The sequence below is a fragment of the Elgaria multicarinata genome, chromosome 7 (genome assembly GCF_023053635.1).
Source record: "Elgaria multicarinata webbii isolate HBS135686 ecotype San Diego chromosome 7, rElgMul1.1.pri, whole genome shotgun sequence".
Taxonomy (NCBI): domain Eukaryota; kingdom Metazoa; phylum Chordata; class Lepidosauria; order Squamata; family Anguidae; genus Elgaria; species Elgaria multicarinata.
The window spans coordinates 116,383,013-116,396,910 of NC_086177.1; the positions used below are offsets into that span (position 1 = coordinate 116,383,013).

The 13,898-nt window shown below is 58.2% G+C and overlaps 1 protein-coding gene across 4 annotated transcripts in view; it reads left to right on the plus strand.

Annotated features, from left to right (window-relative positions):
- Nucleotides 1-13,898, plus strand: part of PLEC (plectin) — a 94,913-nt gene that overhangs the window by 3,541 nt on the left and 77,474 nt on the right. Inside the window, exon 1 of one of the 4 annotated variants that reach the window (XM_063131273.1) lies at nt 10,369-10,502. The exons of the other annotated variants lie outside the window; for them this stretch is intronic. Coding sequence (XP_062987343.1) covers nt 10,412-10,502 — 91 coding nt within the window. The 5' untranslated portion in view covers nt 10,369-10,411. Of the gene's footprint in view, nt 1-10,368; nt 10,503-13,898 lie in introns of those variants that run through there. 4 annotated transcript variants of the gene reach the window in all.

Consider the following 13,898-nt stretch of genomic DNA (forward strand, 5'->3'; position numbering starts at 1 on the left):
TCTCTGTATTTTGTTGTTTGCATGTAAGCGGTTTTTATACTATGTCCCTGTTCAGAAGACACCTTAAACCACCGTAGTTAAGGCCTTTTTGTTAGCAAAGAAGCCTTAACCACGGTGGTTTAAGGTGTCTTCTGAACAGGGGCCATAGTATAATATCGTATTTTTAAGGTTTTTAATCTTGGAGAGCTTCAGGAATTGGGCATTATAGAAATGTAATAAAGGAAGCGGAAGCCTTTCATTTCCCTGAAGGGCCTTCCGCCTCTCCTGCCTTCCTGGATTCTGCTTGGGAACCACACAGGCAGCCTCTGCGTTTCGCTTCGGTTGTGTGGGACCAGAATTGGGTCATTTCTATCCAACTTGTCTTTTCCCATCATGGTGCCAGCTGCTTTGTCCGGTGCAGTTGTTGAATTTCCACATTGTCTTGAGTGGTTGTGTGGAGGGTGGGAGGAGTCCCTTGTTCGTGGGCTGGTCAGAGATTGGTGGTCAGGCCCACTGGGTAGCTGCAGCTGCTGTGGGGTGGATGCGAAGCAGCTGTGAAGCGTGGCTGTCTGGGGGGGAGGGAGGGTGCCTTTGCCACTCCAACATGCGATGCCCGGTTCCGTCCTTGATTGTCTGACATGGTTTGGGCTCCTTCACGCACCGTCCGACCTGCTTTGCATGCTGACTCCTGCAAGGAGGGTTTTAGGGCACCGTGGCGTAGGGGATCTATGACGGGACGTGCATTTATCCAGCCTACGTGAGGGTAATTGAGGGTAGTTATCCTTTACTACAACCTTTTCTCCTTTGGATTTCATTCTCCCTCTCAGGATCACCCTGAGAGTCCTGGCCAGGGGGAATGATAGCACCTCCAAACTACTGAATTACTTTAGGGGCCTGGTATTGTCACCTACAGTGATCACTACGTGCTCCTATTTTTAAGGATTAGGGGTTTGGCTGAAGCTTCTGGGCAGTCATCAAGGGAAGCACCAGATCAAAGGCTGCAACAGTAGCCTAACCTTGAGGTGATGAGGGCACGACAATGGTCCCTGGCCCCACGCTTGATGGTAAAGGGCACATCTACATGAGGTGGAAGATGCCACAATCTGAAATGTGAACCACAGTGATGGATCCAGATGTACTACTCTGTTTGTGAGCCAGAGGGTGGGTGGTGGGTGGGGTGGAATGGGGGTGCGGGAGCAGGACTTATCCCCATGACTGTCCCACTCACAAAGCCTTGTCCTGATTTAGGGTCTATTGTCTGATGTGCACCTCTGCCTCAACCAGGGCTTTAAGCAGGTGCTTGTCTCCAGATACTTCCAGACCCTGTCTTATCTTACCTGTTGTTCTTGGATTGGCAATTAAGAACAGGACAACAGTTCCTGTTTGCATTTTAATTGGTGTCTGTCTGTCCTCCTAACCTGGCACTCCACAGCCCCAGATGTCCTTCTGAGAGGCAATAAGCTTTTAAAAGAAGGACTTAGCTACAATGCTGTAAACATTCTCAAACCAGTTTTTCTCCCAGCCTGCCCCAGAGGCAGGACTAATCCAGCAGAGCCATAAACAGGTGGCCAAGCTGGAGCCCTGTCTGCGCGCTGGAGGTTCATGATTAAGGCAGGGGTTTCCCAACCTCACCGTCTCTCCACCTAAAGCGCAGTTATGCAAATCATGTAGGCCCAGGCAAGTTGAAATGTATGTGGGGGTCTGGCCAGGTCTCTGAAATCTCCAATTCAAATAGGAAAAAAAATCTTTCAAGAAGAAGTTTAATCAGTCAGGAACAAATAGACCCCAACCTCAGCTCAGTAGGGAAAGAACTGAGACATCCAAGAATGCATGCTAGTTTCTCTTCAGCTGATTTAGCTTTAGAGATGAAAAAAGCCAAGATCAGAGCAGATGTTTGGATGTATACGTAGTTATAGCGTTACCAGCACATTTTTGGATTCCAAAGCCCTTCTGAAAGAGGGGCAGAGGTCTCTCTCTTGGCCATGCAGCAGCAGCAGCAGCAAGGAGGAGGAGGAGGAGGAGGAGGAAGAGGAAGGCAGGCAGGCTACTGGGGGTCTGCCTTCACCAGGCCTACTCCTCCCTGCCCCAGATGTCCCCTAGTAGCAGAATTGGGTGGATGTGGCGGCCACCTGCAGGCAGTGCTGCTCCCACCGGCCAAAGGCACAAGCATCCATCTGTCGCATTTAATGCCCTTTGTCTGCTGCTCCCTGGCAGTTGACCTCCAGTGTTGCCTCTAGTGGCAGGTTTGGCATGCCGTGGCTTGTGGAATGCGATGTGGCATCTCGCAGGACGTGGCAGGGGTGGTGGCTTGTAACGTGGTGTGCCGTGCCGTGGCTTGTGGAATGCAATGTGGCATCTTGCAGGATATTCCAGTCACGTGTTTTTAGCTGGTGGCTTCCTGCAGAGCATCTGCACTCGGTTTATTTTGTACACTTTTTTAAAAAAGAAAGAAACCCAAAATAGCACCTCTGTCCCACCTTTCAGTTGCATAACTCTTCAAGGCGGCTGACAATGAAACAAGTATGAAAAGCAATATTGAAAGAGAATCTGAGAGAGAAACAACCAAGAAACAGCAGAACAACTTGCAAACGAAAAGCAATTAGCATGCGGACTGAAAGGCTGAAAAGCAGAAAACTGGCAGATGAATAAGGGCTCTTTACTGGGGGCCTAAAACGCACGGCAGCGAGGTTGAGGGTGCCAAGGCCGTGGCGCCAGGCTTGAGTGGCGCTCTCGCTGGGAGGCCCCCCTGCCTCTCGTGGGGGTGGGGGTGGGGGTGGCGGAGAGCCCCGCCGGCCCTTGCGAGCAGCCAGCTTGGTTTGGGCACCTGCTGTGTCTGTCCCCAGGGAATCTCTTGGGGAGGCAACAGCCGAGGGAGGCGCCCAGGAACAGGAGCAGCCACCGGCTGGGCTCCCATGTCCCCTTGGGGATTTGCTGACTCGTGTCTGCCTGCTGATTGCTCCTTGGGGTAAAAAGGAGAGAGCAGGTTGGGAGGGCAGGCGGAGCGTGTCCCAGGCCAGCTGCCAGAATTCTTCTGTCCACACCCATGTGTGGGTGGGCTTTCCCCGTCGCTGGGGTCAGAGGGGTGTGTTAAGGTCTTGGGTGTGCTCAGCTCTTTGCTGTTGGGAAGGGCGTGCGTGCGCACGTGCGTGTCTGCTGGGGATGCCCCCAGGTTCAGCAGCTGCTCTACCGGTTGTGCCTCTGCCTGCACAGAGTGAGCTGCTGGGTAGGGGGAAGCTGATGGAAGGGAGACCCGGGCAGGGTCAAGCGCTGCCGTCTTCCTAGCGCCTGGTGCGGAGTGCTCTTCCTGCGACGCGCAGAGGGGGCTTCTGGCCTCACAGCCTGTGCGTGTTGCTGGCGGTCCGGGATCGTCTCCTTTTCCACCCTGCCCTCCAACAGCCCTGGGAGCTGCTGGGCTCCCTTCAGGCACACTCTGTGGCCAACGGAGCAATGAAGGCCAGCATCACTGGGGCACTAGACACCGTGGGGCTGCTAGAGAGTGTGTGTGGGGGGGGAGAGGGGATTGCAGGGGCGGATCAGGCCCTGCCCCTGTCCTGGGGCACCTCTCTGCAGTGCTAGCATCCTCCAGCAGGTGGCCCAGGAGGGCAGTTCAGGTCAGGTCTCCTGCGCTGCCTTCTGGCAATTACAGAGAAAGGTGTGTGTGTGGGGGGCGGGGACAGACCTACCTCCAAGACCCAGCTGCACAGTATAGGGCCAGGCTTCTCTCCCTCCCCATAAGCCAGCCCCACTCCTGGCCAGGTCCCTTCCCCCCTTCCTGCTCCCTGGACTGAGGCTCATGGACACAGCCACCTACCTTACTTACTGCAATAAAATAACTGGAGGACGACGTTATTTAGCTATTAAAGCCTTACAGGGCAATCCAGACATGGCCTGCTCCAGTGTTGTGGAGGTGCCTGCCCAGAGCTCGGTTGGGAGACCGCTGCGCCGGCCGTTGTGAGCATGAAGCCCAGGAACGGGGTGTTCCAGGGCTGGGAAGGAGCCAGCTTTCCATCTGCTAGACCCAAAGCTGCCCTGTTCCTCTGAGATGGGCCCAATTTCCACCCATTCCTTTCCGTGTGTGTGACATAAAATACAAAGTTCTGCAGGGTTTAATAGCCCAGGGAAACTGCTTGCCCCTCACCCCCGCCCCTGTTCTTTCTTCCTTGGCTGGCAGGACCTGGGGCAAGGGTGGATGGGTGGGCTGAGGCGACTGGCGCACTGCTCCGCTCCACTCCCTGTGGAGTTTCCCCTGGAAAGGGTGAGCGCTTGAGTGAGGGGCTCCTCTTGGAGCGCCTTGGCAGGGAGCTGAGCCACTGATGCCTCCCAGCTACAGCGTTCTCTTTGCCCCCACGGCCACCCCTCCCTCTGGAAACGCCCCGGAGGACGCGGGGCTCCCTCCGCTGAGAGCAAAACGGGGCAAGCGGCATCTCCATCACAGGGGAGGACCAAGGCCGCATCCGCTCTGCAGTGCACACACCTGCCCAGGCAGGCCTGCTCCAGGCTCACTCCCTTCCCCGGCAGGGGCTGTTCTGCTGGGTGAGCCCTCGGCCTCTCGCAATGGTGCTCAGCTCACAGGCAGAGGCTGTTGCTGGTCTAGTAGATTCCCAGCAGCCTCAGAGTCAGCCAGGATCTGTTCTACCTGGTCTCGGGGTGCTGGTTGTCACCCTGGAGAGTTGATATGGGAGCCGGGGACTTTGGCGTGGACTTGGTCCAGAAAGGTAGCTTATCCGTCCAGGAGGGAGGCCACACCTGGAGTGCCACAGGGCTCTGCCCTTGGCCTGGTGCCGCTCAATATTTGTAAATGACTCGGACAAAGGATGGGAACGCTCATTGGATCTGCAGGTGAGATGGAACCAGGAGAGGCAGAATCAAGACTCAAAACGATCTTGACAGGCTGGAACGCCAGGCTAAAAGGAACAAGGTGAAATTCAAAGATAAAAACCAAAAGGACTTGCATTTAGGTACAAGAATGAAAGGCAAAAATATGCACAAAGCGGCCCTGGAGAAAGTTTCCTTCCCCTCTCATAATACTAGAAACTAATGGGAAAATCAGTGAGGCTGAATGGTGGGACATTCCTGATAGCCAAAGGGACGTCTCCTTCACACAGCGCATGAATCACAGAATTTGCAACTGCAGGATGTAGCGATGCTCACTGACTTGCATAGCTGTAAAAGGGGACTGGGCTACTGTAGTGGAATATGCAGTGTAGTGGGTAGAAATTGATCATAATTTATTGCATCTCGTGTGATTAGTGCTGTCTCTGTGTGTCGTGAGATAACTATGAGCAATGGAACACGTTCTTGGGAATGGAGAGAGGCGGCCATGGATGGGTCGGTCAAGTGCTGGAAGCTGCACGCAGCTTAAGCTAGCACGGAGGCCTCCGTCCAGGTGTTCCTGGTATCCGTGGCCGCCTTTCCCCAGGAGGTGCGGACGAAGGCTGGCAGGAGCAGCCCTGTTACCAGGGAAATTAAAAGTGATCTTTGACCAGCCCAGATTTACTCAGCGCTGAAACGGACAGTGTTGTGGTGAAATATTGGCATGAGGGAGAGTTGGGTGAGGAGACATGCTGAGAAGTAGGAGGACGTCGGGAAGGAGAGAGGAGGCATTCGGGCACTCCAGCAGCCCCACCAGGCGTAGGAAATGAGCTGATCGGCAAGGGTGAACTTGAGCAACGACTTCCTTAAGAGCGGATCGGCAGTGGAGTTAAGTGGATCAGCTGGGAGGGCTGTGGAATCGCTCCATGTGGTGCAGGTAGAGAAATATGCCGTGCCTAAGGGAGGAATGGCCTAGTTTTGTCCCCCGTGGACGGCGTGGCCTCCATCCTGCCTGGCCTGTTTACACCGTTCCCTGCACCAACGGCTCAGAGACGATCATCGCTCTGGAATGCACATGGGGCGCCATTCATACCTAGGGGCTTTGATCGCTGGTCTGTTCAGTTCAGAGTTTCCTGGCACACAGAGCGCAGCGTGAGGCGGACGCAAGTCTCTTTCTCTTGTTTCTCAGCCCTGGCTGGGATCCAGCTCCGCGTGGCAAATTAAGTGTGCGCCCAACGTGACCCGTAGCTGAAATGCTTTGCAATTGGGCTCTGGAAACCCCAGGGGCTTGTGATGTCAGGAGGCCCTTCGGTTTGGGAGGCCATGGCAACCGAACAGCACTCCTTTCTTCTCTTCCTGTCCTGTGTCCAGCTTGGGCATAAAAATGGAACACAGGACTCTTAAGCCTCAGTCGATCTAGTGGGAGAGACTGAACCTAGTGCCGGGTGGAGCTTCTCCCCAGCACTGCAACAACGTGATGGGAAAAGTTCCCCCGTTACGCAGTTCTGCCTTCTGTGCATTTCCTGCAGGCACGGGAGCACTCATGGCCTGGATGGACTTGGCAAACCTACTTTTAACCACTAAGAAAGGACTGCGACTAGCCAGGCTATTTTGCACTGATTGGCCTCATCCCCACTGCTTATTATTTATAGAAGCACCTAAAATCTGCAAGGGATTCTCCATGGATTAAGATCCACAGGATTGTGCCCACAAACCCACCATCTAGACACATGGTTCATCTCCTCGTATGCCTTATGCGTGGCATTCTGTTTCCCCTAATAGCCGTATTGTTTAACCCTATTCTTGGAAATTCAGCATACCTGGCAGGTGACCACATTGCTTGGTCATGTCCCCCTCGATGGGATAGTCTGCAGAGAGGGACTGGGTAGCTGGGCCGCCTTTGATCATGGCCAAGTGGTGGTGGTGGTCTGGCCGGACCATGGCGCCACATGGGTCTCTGCTCCCCTGTTATTAGGCTTAACTACGTTTGCTGTGAACTCCTCTTGTGCCTGTAATTAGGGTAACACGAAGTGGGTTCCGCACACGCACACACCCTGCCCCAACCTTGACATGCTTTCAATGCATCCTTGGGTGCACATTGGACTCCCCAGTCTCCATACATGATTTCTGCTCTGGATTAATACAGAATGTAGAGGTGTATCTTGTGTAAGTAGCCCCAGAGATCGGGGGGACGACAGTGTGTACGGCTGACTACTGTGTTGCGTGTCCTGTCAGCCTGTCCCTTAGAGCTGCCAAATTCCTTTTTCAAACAGCAGCACCTCCAAACCCAGTGGGACAAGGCCTGGCTTACTTGCATGAGCCACCTGTGCAGAGGCCTCAGGAGTCCCCTGAAGGTGGTGCTCCAAATCCTGAAGCCGGACTGCTGCTGAAGGACGGGGCTGCCGCATAATGACTTTTTGGCAGGACCAGGCAGCCAAACAGCGTTTCCTGGTGGCACCTAAGCACCAGCAGGCCGGCTCTTGTCCTTATGTATAAAAAGCACCGGGTCTGAGTGAAGGAATGCACAAACCCCACAACACTGTCTTGGGACCAGGGGCTGGGCTGGGTGGCCTTTGCGTCCCCTTTGCCTTGGAGGTGCTGCCTTCAGGGGTTGTTGGGGGAATAAGCTGCAGGCTGTTGGAGGTGGTGCCGGCCGGCCGGCCAGGAAGTGCCTGCCTGCCTTTGGGGAGCCAAGCATGGGCAGGCAGGTGAACCGTGCCATGCTGGGTGACCTGACGGAAGCACCCTGGGGGACTTGCCCAGGTGAAGGGTGAAACAGAAGCCTGCCGCTGGGAACTCCGGCAGGCTTGCTGCTCCCATAAAAGGCCGGCAATCCGCCTGGTGTGGCCACAGCTTCCCCAGAGGCCACCTGGTACCATCCCCTGCTGCCGCAGGAGTGAGTCACTGAAGGTCCTGGAATGTGGCAGGCCTGTCAGCCTCTCCTGTGCCTTCGCCCTGTGGGGCACTTGGGAACTAGAACGTGAGCCTGCGGCCTGCGCACTGCCCTTAGATGCCCGGCTCTCGATGCCCACCGGGGCAAGGCAGCTCCTTGCCCCCCCTCCCCCTTGCAGGCAGAACAGTGGCAGATGGAGCACAGTGAGCACCTCCAATTGCAGGGCCAGGTGCTTGCAGAAGGCTGGGGAGCCGTGCTGGGCCTGCCCTTCTCCCCCACCCCCACACCGCTTGCAGTCCCCCAGTTAGCGCACCTTCCTCCGCCATGCCTGCTGCTTTGCTCCCTGGCTGTGTTCTGGGCTGCCGCAGCCGTGGCTGTGCCCAAGGCCTGGGAACTTTATGGGGTTGTCATAACCGGAGTGGAGGGTGACCTGCCAGGCAGCGCCCCTTGACTTGGCAGCACATCCCTGGGCAATCAGGGTGGGGGTGGGGTGGGGGGTCATTTGCTTTTTGCAGCCTGGTGTGGCAGCACAAATAATCCCTCTGGGCCCCTTGCTCCTGCCTCCCCCCCACCCCCGGCCCACGTGTGCCTGCAGGATTCTTCCCAGGACGCCCAGACCCATGGTGCACCAATGGGGCTATTTTGTTGCCGCTTGCGTCAGAACTGGGGCAGCCATGCCAACTGGGGGAGGAGGGAGAACGTGGGTGGGGGGAGGAATTCTGCTGGAAACTGTTTGAGAGAAGAGAGATGGCTTTATAAATACCTGTTGGTCTCACTGCTTGCAGGATATTGCGGGGGGGGGGGGAGGGGGGAGAAAGCGACTTGGCGCAGTAAAACCCCACATGTCCCCATCTCTCTCCGGCCTGCAGGGAGTGGCTCATGTCATCTTTGCAGGAGGGGCAGTGAGGCCTCAGCCCCCCCCCGCCCCCCAAGTCGGCCACCCTCTCAAATTACAGACTACAGGAGCAGATGGTTGTTGGGGTGGAGGCTCAGGCTGAACCATGGGGAGAAGAGGGCGTTTCTGTGGGGTTGGAAGGGCAGGACCACCTGGGGCTCTTGGCCTGGAAAGCACGACAGAGGACGTCCTTGTCTGTCCAGCCAGGGAGCGAGTCCTTGGGGCTCCTCATGGCACCTGTCTGGCAGGGCGTCAAGATCCCCAGGAACAGGCTGCTGCTCCAAGCTGGGGAAGGACAGCCCCCCACCCTCTCAGTAAGCATCGTGTGCGCCGCCCAGTCTGGCAGCAGCAGTGACTTCATTGCTATTCAGAGGCGCCCCCCACCCTCGTGGCAGGGGACGACCAGGGGACGACCATCACTCATGCATCCGGAGGAGGAGGAGGAGGAGGCTGTCCACGGCTACTAGTCCTGATGGCTATGTGCTAACTCTGGTTCAGAGGCAGTAAGCCTGTTCACACCAATTGCTGGGGAACATGGGCGGGAGGGTGCTGTTGCAACGTGTGCTGCCTGTGGGTCCTCGGTCGCCCGCTGTGTGAACCAAGTTCTGGACTATATGGCCCCTGGGTGTGATCCGGCATTAGGGCTCTTCTTCTGTGCCAGAAGTGGTCCAGGCCCTGCCGGCCTGACGGTGGCCTGGGGCCTGTGCTCCTTCTGGATTTGGGTGGGTGGGTCGGTGGGTGCGCTAAAGCGCTCCCTCTGACGGCAGGTCTGAGGCCCAGGCCCCGTCCTCAGCGTCAAGGTGCAGGACCAGTCGAGAGAACCTCAAGGAAGCATGTGAAGGGGCCTCTAGCTGCGTGGATGCGGCCCTCGAAGGCCCAGCCATTTCCCCCGGAAAAGGAAGGATGGAAGGAAGGCCGGCTTGGCGCACGTGGGCACCCCGAGGCGCTGCCCATGGGTCCTTGGGCAGGTTGGGCGGCCGGCAGGCACGCAGGCCTACTCCTGGCGCCAAGAGCTACGAAGGCCCGCCTGGCAGACGAGGAGGACGAACGGGGGTCGCTGCCGCTCCCGCTCCTCCTGGGTCGACTCCGTGGTGGGAGCGGCGCAGCGGCTCAACCTCTGACTCCCTTCTGAGAGGACAGAGCCGCGCCCTGGGCGAGCCGCGGCGCTGCCCAGAAGGCACCCAAGAGGGCCGGGCGAGGCCTGCGGCCCAGCCCAGGCCAGCGGAGCGTCCTCCTGCGCCGGTGGCCCTGGGCTAGCTGGGGCCGTGTGGCTGGAGCCTCGTCACTAGGCCACGCAGCAGCAGGCGGCTCGACGGCTGGGTCTTGGCGCCGGCGCAGAGCCCCGAGACGGCTGAGCTTCAGCCTCCGGGAGCCTGGGGCCGTTCAGGCGGCCAGCCTGTGCGCTCTTACCTGGGAGGAAGCCTGCTGGAACGCGCTTGCTTCTGGGCCGGCGCGCGCGCGCGCTGCCCTTCTCGCCATGCCAAGCTCCAGAGGACGGAGCCCCGGGGTCAAAGGCGGAGAGCGCGGGGCGGGCGGCTTGTCCGCCTGCCGGGCGGCCCTCCTCCTCCTCCTCCGCGGGGAGGCCTCGGCCCGGAGCCGTGGGCGGCGGCGCCTTTAAGGGGTAGGGCAAGGCAGCAGCTGGAATGTCATTCCAGGGTTTGGCCCGGCCCGCGCGGCCGCCTCGCCTCGCCTGGCCTGGCCTGCCTCCGCCCGCCTGCCTGCCTGCCCACCCACCCCTCTCTCCGTCCCTCCCTGCGAGCCGCAGCCTCGCCCCCCTGAGCGCCACGCCGGGCGCGGCCCCCTCCCCAGCGCAGTCTGCCCGCGGCCGCGCCATGGCCACCTTCAACCTCAGCCTGCTGCCCCCCAACCCCGAGGAGAAGGACTTCATCCAAGCGTACGAGGATGTGCGCGAGAAGTACAAAGGTGGGCGGGCGCACGTGGCGGCTCGGGCTCGGGGGCGCCTGCAGGCAGCCCGCCTCGCGGGTCGGACGCCGGCCGGGCCCCGGAGCGCCCGTGCTGCGCCTTCCCTTAATAGGGCATGTCAGGCGCTGCCTGTTGCCGAGCTCCGCGCCCGGGAAGGAGCCGGCAGGGCCGTGGCTCGGCGGGAGGCCGGCGCCGCCCCAGCGCGAGCAGCGGAAAGCGGGGAGCCCCGGGCGGCGACGGGCGCTGCTGCCCGCCTTGGCCGGCCATCCGGCGAGGGGGGCGGCGGCGGCGGCGGCGGCGGCCTGTGAGGGAGGGGCCTTCGGCGCTTTGCCCCTTTGCGCGAAGAAAAGGGGGCGCTGGGCTGTTGATTGGCTCACTTGGAAGATTAATCAACAAGAGCGTTAGTGGATTTAAGTGGCAGGGCTTTTCTACCGGCGCTGTGATTCCCTTGGGATGAACCGTACCCCTCTCTCCTTTTCAATCAGAAAGGCACTCAGACGAAACCGTAAAACGCGTTGCTGTTGCTTTTGCTTTTTTAAAAGAAAGAACATGATGTGCTTGTCTCCAATTGGGGACTTTTTTTGTCTGTGAGGAGACAAACAGGGAATAAAAAAGGAAACTAGTGGAAGGAAAAGCCGTCTTTAAAAAAGAGGGGCTGCTTTTTGTCTGTAAGTTGCCCGTTAGGGACCCCATATTAAGGGATTGGTGGCAGGCAGATGGCGTTAAATGGGGGCTGCAAGCTTCAGGGTTTTACTCCGTGGATCTTGGGGACTAAGGGGCGGGGCTAAGTGTTAGAGGCGGGGCTTTTTGAGGCTGTGCAGAAGCCCCCAGGGATGGGCAAAGGGTGGAACTTGCGTTTGGCACGGGCGTGGGTGGCGTGAGGTGCCAGGGGGATCCCAGTGGCCTTCTGGGCTGCCTCTTTGTGCCTATGGATGATTTGGGGTCCCGCCTGGGTCTGCACCGGCTCCATCCGCTGCCCCTTCTTTCTTTGTTGCCCCACTGCAGTTTGGGACCAGCCCCCCTGCTGGGATACATCCTAGGGGACATGCCTCTGAGGGGTGGTGGGCGGAAGGAGCACCAGCCTCCACCTCCCAGGCAGGCCAAGGCAGGGGTAACGCTTCAAAGTGGCCAGCCCACATTTTTGGCCTCCTGAGGGTTTTGATAGCAGAAAGCCTTTTATCCTAAGTGCCCCAGTCAGACCGGCTTTGCTTTAAATAACCTCTCACTGCCTAAGACGCTTTTGCCCTCTGACCTCCCCCCACCCCCAACTCAATTTACCGGTGTGGGGGAGGATGATTGTGGCCACTTAGGGAAAGGCACTCTGCGCATGCTTAAAGTCTCAGCCCTCTTTATTTATTCATTGCCCCTGAGAGCAGCTTTTCCCATTCAAGCTCTGGTATCCCCACCTGTCCCCTGAACACTCCGGTAGGGCCTGGATCCTCCGGACATGCTGCTGGGTGGTGGCTGGCCGACTGACAGGGTGACCACGCTGGGAGCCAGAGGGTTGGAGGCACTGGTTCCCCCCTCGCTGGGAAAGGGATGCCTGCAGGCCTTTGAAAGCCGGGGGCTTCCGATGGCACCTTCTCTTCTCTCCCCGCCCTGTCACCTGAGTCCTGCTTGCTTTTGCTCAGAGCCCAAGAGGGGTGCAAGCTGTCCACCCATGTGGGTCCCCTGGCACTGCCTCCTCCGTCCTCGTTCCAGATCGGCCCTTAGAAGGACAGGCAGGGGGCGGTCCCCTTTCCTGACTGACAGGGAGTGAGCAGTGGGTGGGGAGTGCCCACTTCAGGCCTGAGGGTGATTGCTGCAGGGCTCTTTGGGCGATCCCAGCACCTTTGGGCAACCTGGCTCTATAAGGGGGTAGGTCTGTGGGAGCGGGCATTAGTCACGGTTTGGATTGGCTCCAGAGCAAAGGGGTGGGGTGGGCTGGGGGACATGGTTGATAGTTGGGTGGGGGGCTTGGAAAGGGCCTGGATCCCACTTCTGTGGCATGAGGTTCTGCCTGAAGAGGAGGAGGAGGAGGAAGGACGTGGCAGTGCGCTCACCCAGAAGCCCATGTTTCAAGTGGGGGGTGGGCACTGTGGGCGTATGGCTGGCGGGTTCCTTACAGCTTTCTCCAGGGGCACGCCCTTTTGGGGGCATTCGTGCCCAGATATTCTAGATGTGAGCCCAGCAATGAAACAGGCTATGGGGCTGAGCCTTGCCCCCCCCTTCTGCTTAATCCTGCCCCTTTCTCCAGAGTGCAGCCCTTCCTTGCAGGGGGATGAGGCACCTGAACTCCTGGGGATTGCCGAGGGGTGGTCTGCTTGGCCCCGGCTCTCCAGAGGCAGGGTTCTGAAGGCTGGGGAGGGGGGCATCCAGGAGGCACCTCTACGTGTGTGTGGCGCGTGTTACAGGCCTTTCCCCCTTTTAACTTCTGTGAACCACTCAGAGAGCTTCAGCTATTGGGCAGTAGAGAAATGCAATAAATAAATAAATAAATAAATAAATAGATGTCATGGCGGGGTGGGTGGGGAGTGCAAATCCTGAGCACCTCTTACCCATCAGCACTTGCTATTCTGGAGAAGCCCCCCCCCCATACTTAACCCTTCTTGCCCTGGGGCCTGGCTGAGGGCAGGGCGTTCTTTGTGGGGGGAGGGGGGAGCAGCAGTTGCAAATGGGTAGGTGGGATAGGGATTCAGAACCCTTCCTCACCCCCATGGTGTCGTCGTGTCTCCCCCCCACCCCCCGCTGACTGCTTTTCTCTGCCAGTTGTATTTCTAGCATGGAAGCTCTCTTTAAGTGGATGGGGGAGGGCTTGAGGGAAATGGCAGGCAGAGCTCAGCCTCCCCCCCACCCCCGTGTCTGGCAGTGGCCTTGACCATGGGGCAGTGCTGCAATTGGGGGCGCTGGGGGCTTGGCACGCCATAGGGAGAGCCTGGCTGCCAGGTGGCTCTGGAGAGGGAGCCTTTCTCTGCAGGTAGTGCCACTAGAGCCCCCCTTGCCAGGGTGCAGCGGAGGTGGGGGGCAATGTGTCTCTTGCCTCTTGAGAAAAGCCCCCACCCAACCGGCAGAAAGCTCTTCCATTGGCAGGGGGCACTAGAGCTGGGGGAAGGGCTCGCTTGGTGTCCAGCACAGCGGAGGGGGGTGACTGGTGCCCCCGAAGCGAGCGCTGGCGCATCTGGCAAAACATCTCCATGTCAGAGAGTTTGGCTTTTCTTGGGCGAATCCTGTTCACTTGCGCTGCCAGGCTGCAGCCCTCCTGGGTTTTGAGACCCTTTAATAATAACAATTACTACTACTACTACTACTAATAATAATTTATTTATTTATTTATTTATTTATTTATTTATTTATTACCTGCCTCTCCCTCTGGATTGAGGCGGGGAACAACACCAAACACAGTACAATACATAAAAG